General features: G+C 35.1%; 2 protein-coding genes across 3 annotated transcripts in view; one reads left to right on the top strand and one right to left on the bottom strand.

Moving 5' to 3' along the window:
• Positions 1–3,519: 3,519 nt before the first annotated feature.
• Positions 3,520–4,108, top strand: LOC132167941 (uncharacterized). Its single transcript, XM_059578990.1, has one exon. The coding sequence runs from the start codon at positions 3,520–3,522 to the stop codon at positions 3,925–3,927; it is 408 nt and encodes a 135-aa protein (XP_059434973.1). The 3' UTR covers positions 3,928–4,108.
• A 692-nt stretch (positions 4,109–4,800) lies between these two features.
• Positions 4,801–14,916, bottom strand: part of LOC132181754 (uncharacterized) — an 11,047-nt gene continuing 931 nt past the window's right edge. The window contains exons 1-13 of one of the 2 annotated variants that reach the window (XM_059594992.1): positions 13,736–13,932; positions 12,244–12,427; positions 10,503–10,572; positions 9,029–9,225; positions 8,509–8,584; positions 8,330–8,413; positions 8,170–8,249; positions 7,754–7,874; positions 7,431–7,490; positions 7,279–7,329; positions 7,028–7,186; positions 6,496–6,628; positions 4,801–5,330 (exon numbers count right to left, since the gene is read on the bottom strand). In XM_059594992.1, coding sequence (XP_059450975.1) covers positions 5,158–5,330; positions 6,496–6,628; positions 7,028–7,186; positions 7,279–7,329; positions 7,431–7,490; positions 7,754–7,874; positions 8,170–8,249; positions 8,330–8,413; positions 8,509–8,584; positions 9,029–9,225; positions 10,503–10,572; positions 12,244–12,404 — 1,365 coding nt within the window. In that variant the 5' untranslated portion in view covers positions 12,405–12,427; positions 13,736–13,932 and the 3' untranslated portion in view covers positions 4,801–5,157. Of the gene's footprint in view, positions 5,331–6,495; positions 6,629–7,027; positions 7,187–7,278; positions 7,330–7,430; positions 7,491–7,753; positions 7,875–8,169; positions 8,250–8,329; positions 8,414–8,508; positions 8,585–9,028; positions 9,226–10,502; positions 10,573–12,243; positions 12,428–13,735; positions 13,933–14,916 lie in introns of those variants that run through there. The other variant, XM_059594995.1, reaches the window with a different exon arrangement.

Below are 14,916 nucleotides of genomic sequence, written 5' to 3'. Positions count from 1 at the left end.
TCGTATTTATCAATGAATGAAAAAATAGTTTTTGTTTAGAGAAGAGAAATGTCAGTGTCATGCTGCCTGCCATTGTACAGCTGAGGATGCAATCAGAACAGAAGCTAGGGAGGAGGACTGTGACAGAGACAAGTATATAGGTTAGGCTTCTAGTAGTCGGACCCCATCCCCTACACTTTGACGAGTTCAAATGTAGAGAGCCATTTAACTTTGTGTTTTTTTTTTCTTTTTAGGGATAAAAAGATCCCGAAAATTTTCACATGTTTTAACAAACTTTCAAATTTTAAAATCTCTTAATTTAATTTTTTGAACTTTTAATTGCTCTTAATGTTAACCTTTCGTTAGATTTTAAATATTACATAACGTCTATACCCTTGACTTTTGTATGAAATTTTAACTTTACCCTTAATTTCAAAACGAAAATCGAAGATATTTTAATATTTTTTTATATTTCTAACAGTTAAATTGACGGAATGGTCCACATTGAGAGCTATTAAAAGTTCATGGGTCCAAATTAAGAGATTTTAAAACTTAAGGGTATGTCAAATCAGGTGAAAGTTTAAGGGTCTTTAGTAAAGTTACCATTTAAAAAAAAAAAAAAAAAAATTAGTTGTTTTTAAAAATTATTTGTAAATCAAAATTTAATAATTATCTATAATAAATTTAATGATAATTTTAAGGAAAAAAAAAACATAAATCTTGTTTTCAACATTACTCTTTATATAAAGTCTACTTAACCCCTTCAAACTACCACTCAAACTATCACTTAATCTCCTTAAACTATCAATTACGACAATTTACCCTCAAAACTACCAAAATAATGACAATGTACTCTCCAATGCTAACAAAATGACAAAATTACCTCTATAAAATTTTCAATAAGACAAAAATACCCTTAAAATTTTGAAAAAAAAAAAATTTAGTATTTTTGTTTTGGAAAAATTACAGTTTACCCTCCAAAGTTGGTAGTGTTTTTCAATTCGAACACTAAAGTTTCAATTTTTGCAATTTGACCAATTGTTATTTGTATCCAAAATTTCTCATATTGTTTCTAATTTTTATTTTTTATTTCTTATAAAAAAAATTAAAAAAGAAATTCAGGGTGGCCGTAGCCACCCCTTTGGCTATCTGGCCATTTTTGCACTTCTAATTTTTTTTTTTTTATATATATATATAAAATAAAAATTATGGGTAATATAGAAATTTTGGAATAGTATTAGTCGAATTAAAAAAATTGAAACTTTGTAAGGGTGAATTGCAAAAATTGAAACTTTAGCGTTCGAATTAAAAAATGCTGTCAACTTTGAGGGGTAAACTGTAATTTTTCCTTTTGTTTTTATTTTAGTAAGGGTAATTTTGTAATTTTTAAAAAATTGAGAGTATATTGTTATTGTTTTAGTAGTTTGAGGAATAAATTATAACAATTAATAATTTTAGGATAAATTATGATTAGGGTGATAGTTTGAGGGGTGAACTTTTCCCTTATTCTTTCCTATTGAAAAAAAAAAAAAAGATCTTGGCTTGGTCAAGGACTCAAGGCCCTATAACTGGTAGACCTATGCACTTTCCAGCATCGTGGCCTGCCACTCAGTATTACAACCCATATAATAAAATTGGTTTGTCCTTAAAATTCGTATTGATTACAGAATCAGTGAATCACCTCCAAAGAGTCTTACCATTAAAAAAAAGGTCAACTCAAGAAAAGTATGGCATCTTATTGCCCAATACACTCTAATTACACAAAAGGAAAAAAAAAATATATATATATATATATATATATATTTATTGAGCCTCTCTCTTAAAATATTATCCGACTTAATTATCGAAGTCTCATCCACTCGGGCCAACCCGATACAACAATCTTTTCTTTATGTTTGTTAGGATATATTACAATATTTGATTTTATTGTCATTGATTTGATTACAAAAAATTAAATATAATTAATGACAATAAAATCATATATCATAATATATTCTAATAATTATAAAGGCACCCATGATTGAGTTTTGGGTGCAAAAACAGTTTTGTAAGGTAAGGGTAGTTTATTCTGTTGATGTGTTATAGACTCTTGCTGGACCTACTCTGCCCTTATGATGGACCTTTTTCATTTCACAATGAAAATGGGAATGAATGCAATAGTTAAACCGAACCTTAGCGGAAACGGATCCTCTTCATTTCATTTGAAATAGAGAGTATCTATTTAAGCAAAAGAGTGATAAAATTAGGATAAAATTGTCCTCAACTTTAAAAGATTGGACAATTTGATCCTATCATTTTGTCTAAATGGCTCCTCTCCATTTCAAATGAAATGGAAAGGATCCTATTCCGGGCTCGACCTGCGGATCATTCAAAACCATGTTTTAACTGTAACCAACCATCGACCTCCTTGAATTGATGTCATAGTAGAAATGAAATCAAAGCAAAGCAAAGCTGAGTCAAATCATGGATGATGGATCTGCTTCGAAGCAGTCTGATTTGCAAAGCCCATTCTCATGCATAAAATTAATGACAGCACAAGGTCAACTATAAACATGAAGGAATCATTATCTTCACCAACAAACCCCAAGGATTGATGAAATCTAGGTGAACATGCTAAGCAACAAGCATGGAATTAGACAAATAATTCCTACACGACCTAAGTAGACGTGCTAACTACTAACCAACAAGCTTGATTAGAAAGAGGCTCAATTTTTTTTTTTTTCTTCCAAAGCCCATGACAAATCTACGTATGTTAGCTCACCGGTCCTTCTAAAACTAAAGGAGATTGCACTGCTGAAGATTGATGCCTGCTACCGCATCACCACAACCGTCCGTAGCTCCGCTAAAGGATAAAGGTGACAACTTTTGTAAAATGAAATTATTGTTATTCTCCAATAACCATGTTTCGTTGTAAGGCGGAATGGAGAAACCTTGCTAAAGAAGCCTCATGACTAGCCATAGATTCGGGAGTTAAAGTGAACTTTTTCCTTTAATTATTTATTAAAAGGAAAAAGAAAATACTTTTTTAATATTTTACTATTTTAGTGAGAAAGGATTTTGATTTAAAAGCTAAAATGGTGGTGATGAAAATTGCTTGACTTTTACTGGCTGCTGTAGTTGAAAGGAAGAAAGTCACCTACTCAAATGAGGTGGATCTAGGAGAAAAAAGCATTGATATTATATATTGAAAGTGAGCAATCACGTAATGAAGGGTGGATATGTGTAGACTGTAGGTTGATGTTTTTCCTCTGCACCATTTGATGCCATATGGGGACAAGCCCTCCTACAATATGGTGGCACTGATTGGTAAATACACCAACATCAAAATCATCATCACTTATCAGCTGCTTCTAGCAGGAGGGAGGTCGGTGGTTCATACGTGAAAAATGGACAATCTGAAAACAGACATTCCACCTTTTTGAAAGGCCTTTAAACTACCCACTTAATTTGTTCACTAAGTAATCTTCTTCTTCTTCTTCTATACAATCTAAAAGCAACATATATAGCATAGCTTCATGAGCTATCTACTTTTGCAGGGCAATGGGAAGTTGCTGCAATGAAAGTAAACACCACTATGATATTAGCATGTCAAAGAGAACCAGAAGGCCATCAAAAGTCCAAGATGCTGACCAGAATTCCGCTACAGCAAGTGATACTGATGCCCCTGTCAAAGGAGATGAGAGTTGTCCCTCAACAGTACTAGTTGGTGAAGCAGAAGAGAGCGATCGTAAAAAGAGCTTGAAGCAGCTTATCAAGAGCAGGAGCTCTCTTGGCCAACACTTCACTGAAGAAGAAAAGCAACTTCAACTGGTCACAAAGCAGCAGCAAGAGGGTGTTCAGGGATTGAAGCTTAAGAGAATGGTGATTCGTTATGCCAAAGTTTTGAGCCATCTCATCAAGGCCAAGGGAGACTCCCGGAAAAAGCCTGTCCTCTTATTGAAAATGTAGGATTGCATTAAAAAGCTGCTTGCCTTTTCAAGTGGCTCATCATCTTTTGATTATCGATTGATGCATTGATATCAGCCAACCTCTTACCTTTTTCTCATCTTCCCATATTTTACTGCAACTTCTTGATTATTTGTAGCATATATATATGTTTTTATACATATGAGGTGCTGTTATCATTATACACCTATTATTATACCAATTAATCAATTTACTAGTAATTCATGAGTTTCTTCTTTTCCAGTTGTTGTACATTCATAACCATGAGCTTCACTTGTTTAACCTGATTAGCGTGCAACTCCTCTCAAATTCCAAATGTTGGTTGCAAAAACAAAAAGAAAAGTTCAGTTCTACACTAGATTGATGGATTAACGCAAAAAGTATTGCATGAATGTTAGATTTCATAGCATCTAATGGTGTATATGTTGTCATTGTTGCCATGTCATTTAAATTTTTTAAATGATGTAACACCATATACACCATTAAATACTGTAAAATCTAATTTGGAGATGATCGTATTCCGTAATCTTTGGGCTGCTCTATATATACTTCTCCCAAGTAGCTATTAATAAATATCCTCACATTTATTTGATATTATCTTCCAATGATAATGTGCTAAAGAGAAATGATCAACCTTAACAGCATCCAAAGTGGTTAAACATCATCATAATCAAATCCGTTTTTCTGGTTTTAGCCTTCTGCAATCAATCTTGCCTTGTACCTATCAATCTTCTTACCATCTGCAGTGAGTGTTTCTTTTCTTTTCTTTTTGGGTCAGGATTATACTCCAATCTTATTTTGCTCAACAAGATACGTGCACAAAAAACATTAATAAGCACGACAAAATTTAGATCACATCATCACATAAAACGCAAAAAATTCAATTCTTAAATCTAGAACAAATTGTCCTCCTTATAATTGTGAGGATATATTCATATTTGAAAACTCAATGAATGGAATTTTCATCATTGAATACAAATTAAACATCGTATGATTATATTCATAAACAAGTCCGGCGGGTATGATAACAATGACTTCAATGAAAGAATTGAATTCAATGAAGAAGAAGAAATTCTCATGCTTTCTATACCAGATCAGTAGCCAAAGATTGTGTCCTTTCCTATGTAATTGCTACACTATAGAGAATTTTTCCAGGAAAATAATCAAACCTGCAGCAAATGCTCGAACATCTTAAAGAAAGAGTTGTCTAAAGGAAATTGTTTTGTTCACACTCTATTCCAACAGTGGCTCCATCATAGGTTTCGAAAAAGGGGTATGGAGTTTCATGGTGTATGTAACTGCCACCCCAACTAGTGAACAAAATGGTGGTATGAGACCCAAACCAATCCTTGTAACTGAAATATAGACATGTATTGGACTGGTCAAATGAACTGCTGGAGAGGAACCTGCAGTTGAGCATATATGAAGTTAAATAGAGTTTAAATTGAGAACTATTATTGGCATTTGAGTAAGAACTCATGAATTTTACACAGAAAAAAAAAAGGGGAAAAAAGTGTTAATGTTACTGATTGAGTCTGCAAATTACAAAGACAACAAATAACAGAGGAATTAATCTGGAGATTAGAAGAAACTACATGCCCGGAAAAACCAGTATCAAACTTCCAAACATTTGATCAAACTACATGGCACATGTACTGGTTCTTGGTGTTTTCCACCGTTTTGGTTCCAGATTACAGAATCTTTACAGAAAACACCAAGAACTAGTACACAGGAATCAAAACAGCACTGACATTTGAAACAAAAACAACAGCCCAGCAAACATTTTACAAGCCCAACAAATAGAAGCCAAAGATTTTGGTTAAGGTACGCCGCCATAGAGAGAGATTGATGCTCTGTTTGGCGGTGCTGAAAGACGGAGAAAAAAGCTGAAAGACAGATGAAATTAAGAGGGAGACGAAAATCAGAAGTGGAGGGAGGTTGATGCTGTTGCTGCAAGAGAGAAGAAACTGAGGGAGATGAAAATATTTTTTCAGCAAGCCCATACCTCCATAATCGAATAGGGTGAGACTAATAGAGGAGAAAGAATGAAGATCCAGAGAGACTGAGTGAGAGAGAAGAGACAGAATGTACCTGAGATTGGGTGCAAGAGAGAGATGAGAGTAGTGCGTGCAAAGATGAAAAAGAGGAGCAGGGAAGGAGAGATTTGAGACTGACAGAGAAAGAGACGATGGAGGTGCAAAAATGAGATAGAGGGGCAGGGAAGGCGTAAGTGCATACTCTCACTTGTGAGGCGTTTCTGGAAAATGTATTTTGCTTTTTTTGGGCATCAAGCATTTTTCCCCAGCGCCTTTATGTTTTCAGTGGTCAACGAAAAACAGTTTTGGGCTGACCACTATCTTACGCCACTCCAAACACATAAAAAATAAATAAATAAATAAAATAAAAATAAAAAAAGGTTTTCCAGACAATCTTTTATGCCAAAATAAATGGGGCCGTAATACTTGAATAATCATGGGTGTGCAGATACACACCCAACAAAGTACCTAGTATCATATGAGAGAATCCTTCATGTTAAAGCTGTTGCAGAGAATGAAGATTCAGATGACTTACTTTGGAACGACTGAAGAACATACAAGGCAAGCCCACATGCGATTTTGTCCAAGAAGCTCAATGATCCACACACAAATGCACAGCCACCAAGATTCTCACCAATTAGAAAACTTTGCATGCTTACTCCAGTCACCTGTTATATTTGAGAAAAAGTTGAAATTTAAAAAAGAACAAGATGAAAGTAATTACATACGAGATCATATGCAACTAAGGTATTGTGATATATTACAGCAAGCTCCTGCCCCCATTCTCCATGCACATACACAAAAAATATGCTGGATTTGAGAATTATAATATTATGACATGATAAACAACCAGTCTCCTAGGAATTTACATACCAATTTGGCAACCTTACAGTTTTTTAATGTATTCCCTGAATAGTAATGCTTTTTTTTTTTTTATAAGTAATAAACTGTTTTATTAAAAAGCGTAAGGGCGCCCCGAAGCATTCCCTGAATAGTAATGCTTCATAACAAATAACTTGCTTCATTTGAACTGGGGAAGATTAATAGCTCAGAGAATTAGGTCATACCGTCATCAATGCATTTGCTATACCAATAAATATTGATATAATGTACATGAAAGCATTCATGCTTCTAGGTAAGAGAAGGATCGATGCACCACAAAACATCCAAAGAATGCCTCCAGCAGAATAGTAGGCCTTCAGGCGTTGGCCAGTCCATCCAATCTCCTGCAAAGTGTAAGTTATATATCAATAAAGCAAAGAATACGTACAAATCACATAAATAGTTTCAACCAAAGAACTGAGTTTTGTAAGATTACCTGTAAAATCACAGATACGATAAAGCTGCAAATGTAGATTATGGCTGGAACCTGCTCCCATCATTTTGACAAAAGAATCAGCCTTGCACTCTTTTTTTCCAAATGACATAAGATAGAAAGAAATTAGGATTTGACAAGGTTTGTCCATGTACCAGAGCTTTAGCTGATTGGGCCATTCGTAGATCATTAATAACATAAAATGCAAGATACGCCTGAGCACAAGAAGCAATCTTTATATCAGAACTAGAAAGGTAGCTGAACCATTTCAGCAAATCACTCTCCTATAGGCCACTAATATTTGGCAAATGATTTTTCCAAGGAGGTCGATTTCAAGGGACTTTTCACCTTGGAGGCTCAAGAATATTCCCAAAAATATCATCTCCTTATATGTTCTTACAAAAAATAAAGTTTAAAATTTTTTTCTTTCTTTTTCCATTTTAAAAATGAGTACCACTAAGCAAGAAAATGTGCTGACCTGTGAAACATTGGTTACTAATCTGGTGAGCACATAAACAAGAGCAACTTCATAATACAGAACTCTCTTGAACCAGTAAGCCCATGCAATCCTTGCGTGACTATTACCTTGTACCTTTGACCTACATAAGAAAAAATAAATAACTGCTGTAATTAAGTCACAGTATATGCATGACAGTCTTGAGATGGGACCAGGGGGTCCACTGGCACATTTTTCTAATGCATAACCAAATTATCCAGAATATTTATGAGTATTTGTGGTCGAAATTTCTCGTGGGTAGTTCCTTACCAAATGCTTCAGTAAAGTTCCTACACTTCCTTTGACAATTAACACGTAGTATTGAAACATGAGATCCTTATCTATCTAGGTCCAAGGGAAAACAATCAAACATCAAATTATGATTGTACTTATCTCACCTTGGCTCTTTGGTTCTAAGATGAAATATGCCCACGAAGAAGCATCCGAAAAAAATTGACGAATATGCAATCCAGCGATACTGCTCATTTTGGAAAGTACTGGAGTTAAATTCAAGAAGGAAATTTAACAATTGATAAAAAATTCATTTAATAGACATACCTGATTTTCAACATCAGCATTTGTTATTGCTTTGGTGACAGCAAAGACTATTAGAGCAACTGCGTATAAGGTGAGATTGGCAACCTTAAAAAGAAAAGAAAATGGACAATATCTTCATTGGCCCTATGTAACAACATAAGATGAGAACAAATAAAATGAAAATTCAGTTAGGGCCTGACCATCGTAAAAGCATTGCGACAGCTATTCAGCACTACTCGACTTGTTGAATTCAGCGTGATGCAATTCACCATAGACCTTCAACAAAACAGTTAAGGTTCATAGCATAAGTGACAAAATACATCCAAGCCCAAGGAAACGTGTTTCTTCCTTTTTATTTTTCCAAACATAAAGGGTCAAGGGTGAAGGGTTTCAATGGCGTCTACACGGTTTAAGGAACTTACATATAGTCCCACTGTTAATTTTATGCAGTCATCCATTTGTAAAATACTGAAACTTTCAGGCTAGTTCCTCCGCATATACATAAAGGCCGGAAATGAATATAAGTCCATTTGATACCGATCAGTTTAACCCATTTTTGGTTTCAATGAAATGCCCAAAAGAATTATGAGGGTTCACAGCATAAAAGCCACTTAAAGGAGTGGCAGCAGTGCCTCTAGCATTGTGCTTATATGGGAGAAAAAATAGATCTGATGAATTGCACATTTCAACTACAAAATCGACAACTGAGAAGATTATTACATATGTGAAACTTGTGCAGCAGCCCAACCCACATTGAAGATTGCTGCAAACATGGCATAGCCAACAGTTCGCAATGTTGATGAAGAGGTAGCAAAGATTTTACAAGGTATGCAACCGCCAAAAACAGAAGAAAATGAAACAGCAACCAAAATGGATCCTGCACCATGCCATACTTTGAAATGTCCAAACCTGTCTATCTATCAAGGAAACAATAGGAAGCAAACTTATTTCCAGTAAGCGAAAGTCACAATCCTCATCCAACACGCAAAAAAAATAAAAAAACAAAAACAAAAACAAAAAACAAAAACAAAAAAACAAAAACAAAAAACAAAAAACAAAGGAGCATTTATATAATAAAAAAAGTTGCAAGAGTAAGGTAATTTCAATCATCTAGGAGACAGAACAACTGGATATCAAAACCCCAGCAATTACAAATATGTACATACAGCCTAGAGTAGGACATAGAAACATAACACAGTGACACGATATCTGAATTTATACTTTCTTCCAGAAAAAAATTGCATATATGTAGCCGGTTAATGGGTATATGACAACTAATTTGATAAACACATATAATTTCATTCGTTTTCTAGAATATTGGGAGGGTATATCAAGCATTTTTGACATTTCATAACAGATATGGTATGGACATGCTGAGGTTATGTGCTTTAACCAAAGCTTGAGAGAGAGACCATCAGATCTACGTCATAACCAACTTAAATTCAGTAGAGAAGCGTCAGTTAGGCAAATGTGCAAAATCACTTGAAGATCCACAGCCACCAGTTAGAGAAGGTGCTTGATGTTTCCCCTTTTTTTTTTTTCTTTTTTTCTATTGTCCCAGAAGCAATTTAGGCAATTATCTGATTCAAAGGAGAATAAATTCTTCAAGGAAAAAATTCCAAGGAGAACATGCTAAATTGCAGACATCAAAGCCCATTCAAATCCTTAATTTGTTTACAATTAACTGCTAACTTCTCAGGTGAAAAGTATAAGCACATGTTAATGTGTGTTAGACTCAAACCCAACCACTATTTTCAAGTTTCTATTGAGTTATACATGTGTGCATATACATATTTTGAAATTTAATATTCTCCCTCATGATTCTTAAAATTCATGCGAAATATGCTGAAAATTTCCAACTCCAACACTTTCAAATTTAGCATTCATCCAGAAAGCAGGTCACCTAAAATGTTTTCCTGCAGATACCAACTCAAAAAATGTAAACATCCAAATTTTGTTAAAGAAAGTTAATTGGCCAGAATGGCGCCTACAGATCGTCTACATTACTCTAGATAGATCGTCGATGCTTGATGTCACAGATAAAACAAAGAGTGATCCGAAAAAGTATGCAAAACAAAAAGTGGATGGGATAGACATAATATGGAAGTATTTTCAAATTCTGCAATAACTGGTCATGTATGTACAGCATATTAAATTTTGAGTCCAGACAAGTTAACATTTCGTTCCAAACTACCAGTTCACCAGCAAATATGGTTGTGAATCCATCAGCTACTTGACCCGAAAGCATAACCGTAGCAGCATCCCTATGAAATAATATATCGATGTTAAAAAAAATATACAAAAAAGTTAAAGGAGCTAAAAGATCAGTATACCATAAGGCAAACTGAATCAATGAAGCAACACACTGAAAATAACTAATAACCCAATTCAGAAACAATTTTGATGAAAATGCAAGGAAATCAAAATGTTCTACTTCTTGTTATAAGTGAGTGTTTAATATACATCGTTTGCTGAGTTCCAAATAGTTTCTAACATTGTATTAGAGCCCTGTTTCATATAAAAAGTCCTTGTGTTCAAATCCTCAGAAAGCCCATTTGTTTGCAGTTTATGTTTTGTTGTTTTTCTGTATTTATGTCCATTTCGAGGTCCACAGTTACTGTTTCTTACTGTATGCTCGATATATATTGTAGGCCCACTTCCTGATAGCTTAAGCTATGTGAACTGATGGAATTCGATTCAGGGTCAATATACAAAGATTTAAGGTCAATTCTTGAATTCACTCTCCATGTTTCTAACAGCACAATTTTGGACATTATAATGAGACTAAACATATCTCATTACTAAATCAGCATAAACTTTCTCTTCTATTGTGCGGAAATCTTAGTCCTAGAATAATCTCCTCTTAAAAGATATATAAATTTGTGCACAATGTGAGTATAATTTGCTTCATGATCTGTTTCAGCACAGAACACTTTATAGCATGACATTCCTAAGTCATTGGAAAGTTCAGATTAGAACACTTAATAGCTCTTTTACATATATTAAAAGAATACCCAACACAGTCTTCAAATAGGAAGCCATTAAGGGGAGAAGGAAAATAAACAGAAGGCACTTCAATTCCCTTTAAAAAACTACTTATTCATCATCAAGAGACTATAAATCTCATCATGCTGTACACAGGAAGAGTTTGAGTTTGGTACAACCAGATTTACTTTTCACAAGTGCCAGGCCCATATACAACCTTTACCTCATAACCTGAATTACCAAAGGCAATTCATTGTGCCAAAATGATACTTTGGATTATAAAGAAGTAAAAAGAGCGAAATAAAATAAATCAATTATACAAGATATCAAGATTTACGTGGTTACAACCAAGCCTAACTATCACATGATAGAGAACTTTTACAAAATAAAAAAATTTTCTCTAGTCCTCTTAACGCAACTGAATGAGAAGCTTCTCTATATACTTTCTTCCTACAGTACGGCTCACAAAATTGAGAATGAAAAGCTCAACAAAAACAAGAGAATGAGATTCTTTTCTTTGGCATTGGCTCACCTCCCAATAGTCTCTCTCTCCCATCCCAAGTCTCTCTCTTGTTTCTTGAATGCCAAATACTTGGTTTATATAGTAGGCAAAAGGTGGCTAAGCATACTCCAAAGTCGGCTAGCCTTCGGGAAAAAGCTCCCAAAAAATCGGCTGGTCATGAGGTCAAAAAACCTAGGAAGCTAGGTTTTGTAGGCTGCTGCCAAGCTGGCTACAAAGAACAACTTAAAAAAAAGCTCACATAATTGTGACTTGATGAATGTCAAGGCACACCTTTTCAGGCATCTTTCTTTTTCAACATAATGTTTGTGTAGAACAACATAAAAGGAAGACATATACACATGGCATGCCCAGCTGGAATTTAAAAAGGAAATATATCAAAACTTTATTGTGATCATATAAACTGCTGACCAGCTGATAAGATATATACCTTGGAGAAAGTCCAATGTCAGTCAAGAACAATAAGAGATAAGTAAACCAACAGGCAGAAGTGATGTCATTCAGCATGTGCCCCACACCATAGTAAAGGACCGACCGTCTTCCGACAGGCCTAGAGAATGAATCATCATCTTCAATATCATTACCCATCATAATAGTTTTAACAAAAGGGGAACCTGAAAAGTATGAACTGAAACTTTGAGAGAACAAGCATATGTAGCAATTCACCAGAATAACTAGAACTATACTGATTATAGTACTTTGTCATCCATACAATGCGGTTATGAAGAATGTTACCACAAAAAGCTGTAATTTAAACACACTAAATATTTCCAACAAATCTGTTGCTAGTCAAGTTTAAGGTGCCGTGTGTTAAAATAAATGGGAATGATGTGTCAGCATCAGATAGGACCATGATGGAACCCCCACACTACTGAGAACTAGCAAAGCTCATGGAAGAGCCAGTGCTTGCAGCCCCAATGACTCACCAATAGCACCTACACTTCCAAGGATAGCAGGGTTGGAGGAACGACTACATTGGATTGGTGGAAACACCCTTCCTCTGCGTGTGCATATTTTTTTTTTTGGGGAATGGGGGGAAGATGGGAACGGGGGGAGCAGCTAATGCTGCGGGCTTTCTTCTGGAGAATGGCTTGCTAACACACAAGATGCTAAGTATGATGGCAAAATAGCATGGACCAAGACCAATTTGTGCAAGTGAATGTCACATAACATAGTCCTACCAGTGTGGTAGATATGGTCTTAGTTTCTTATCATAATATAATTCCTAAGGGTCTTTTATTGGAAAGATTGACACTTGAAAAGTCTTTCAATGGCACCCTTATATACATGTCAGATATCACTTCAATTCCAAAGCTCAAAACCAATTCTGTTTTGCACTGACTATGTATTGCGCTATCTAAATGGAAAGCTTTCTATAATCATATTATTCCACTATTCTCAAATTAGGGCTCCATTGCATCTCCTCTGTTTAACAAGCACCACATCTTGTTCGTAACTAACCCCCAAAACATAAGTCATTCATTTATTCATCATTTGATAAAAACTCAACACAGTAATTTGGTTTATTAAAGTAACTTTGGGCAATTATTTTGGCACATCAAAGAAATTCCTCAGTTGTCCAGCCAATCCACCCCAACCCCCAAAAAAAAAAGCACAGCCGAAAAAAAAGAAAAAAAATGACAAATCTTGTCAAAGTAATTGTTGTTCCACGCATCCCCAATCCAAGAACAAAGCAAACCCCACATAACATTCCCCTGAAAAGTTGATGGAAGAAAACCTGACTGTACGCTTATAACCCCCAAAGTTCAAAGCAATTCAATTTAGAATTTAAACTGCTCATAACACAAATCATGATTAACTAAACAACCCCTTCATCCATATCACAGAAAAACCAGGTAAAATGCAAGAAAAAACAAATTCTCAATAACAGAGAAAGAGTCAAAGGGAAGATAGGAACATACAAATACAGAAGCTAAATCTAAACAGAACCCATCGACAAGAGCCTCCCGGACGTCAGCAGGAAAACCCTTCTCGGCTAACCAGCAGAGAAACCCATATCCTTTGACGTCTTAAGCAGTTGGTTTGTTCTCTTCTACATAATTTCCTCTTTCTTTTCTTCGTTGGAGCGTGTGCTCTCCAGCACCGCCCAATGCCCATGAAAGTTTTGGAGTTATTGTCAGGAACACGAGCAAAAGACAGTATTGTCCATCTGAGAAGAATTTGTTAATGAACACAACGAGGGTATCATTGTCCATTTGTCCTTAAGAAAAGATCTCATTTACTAGGGACCCACTTTGGGTGTGCCTTGTCCGTCTCTTTATTGTTAACTTCAAAAAGATCCGACGCTTCTTAATGCATTCAGAATTTCAGACCATCAAACGTAAAAGAGGGCCCCACTACTTCAACTGATCCCGCTCCGAGACTCTAACTGCCAGTCCTCCTCATAACTGCCACGTACTACCCAACCAAAAGTTTTGACCAGTAGATTTCGTGGGTCTCAGTGAATGGGTGAATATATTAGACACGCAATATTTATATGAAAAGGAGAATTTGGTCATGGGCCTCAGCTGAGCATATCAATGGGCGCAATTACTAGATCAAACATCAAGTGGGCTTTGCGGGCTTGGAACAACCTACACCCATGTGGAGTAACGGTATACAACTGCTGGGCTTATCCCAAAAAGATTTTGGTGAACGTCTTGCTTCCAAATTACAACTTTACCATTTCAATGTTAAATTATCAATTATCTCAAAAATTTAAGCTTTGAGGAAGATCATTTTTAATAAGTAAGGCCCAACACGTGAAATATTTAATTTAAATGAGGGGTGATTTCAGGGCCGGCTCAGGCCCTAGGCGAGTTAGGCCCTCGCCTAGGGCCCCAATTTAATAAGGCCCCAAAAAAAAATTTTGAGTTAAAAAAAAAATAATAATAAAAAAAAAATTATTTTGGACCAAAAAAAAATTGAAGGCCCAAATTTTTTTTAATAGGGCCTAAAAATTTTTTTTATCAAAATTTAAGGCCTCAATTTAATAAGACCCCAATTAATAAGCCAACTATAAATTTTAAAAATAATTCAAAAAATAAATTAAAAAAGGACAAAGCATTAAAGCCTTATACATCATTACACCAATTCTCTAGAG

This window comes from Corylus avellana, chromosome ca1 (assembly GCF_901000735.1).
Source record: "Corylus avellana chromosome ca1, CavTom2PMs-1.0".
Lineage (NCBI taxonomy): Eukaryota > Viridiplantae > Streptophyta > Magnoliopsida > Fagales > Betulaceae > Corylus > Corylus avellana.
Note: the sequence above shows the minus strand (reverse complement) of the source record. Positions and strands in the feature narration are given on the sequence as shown.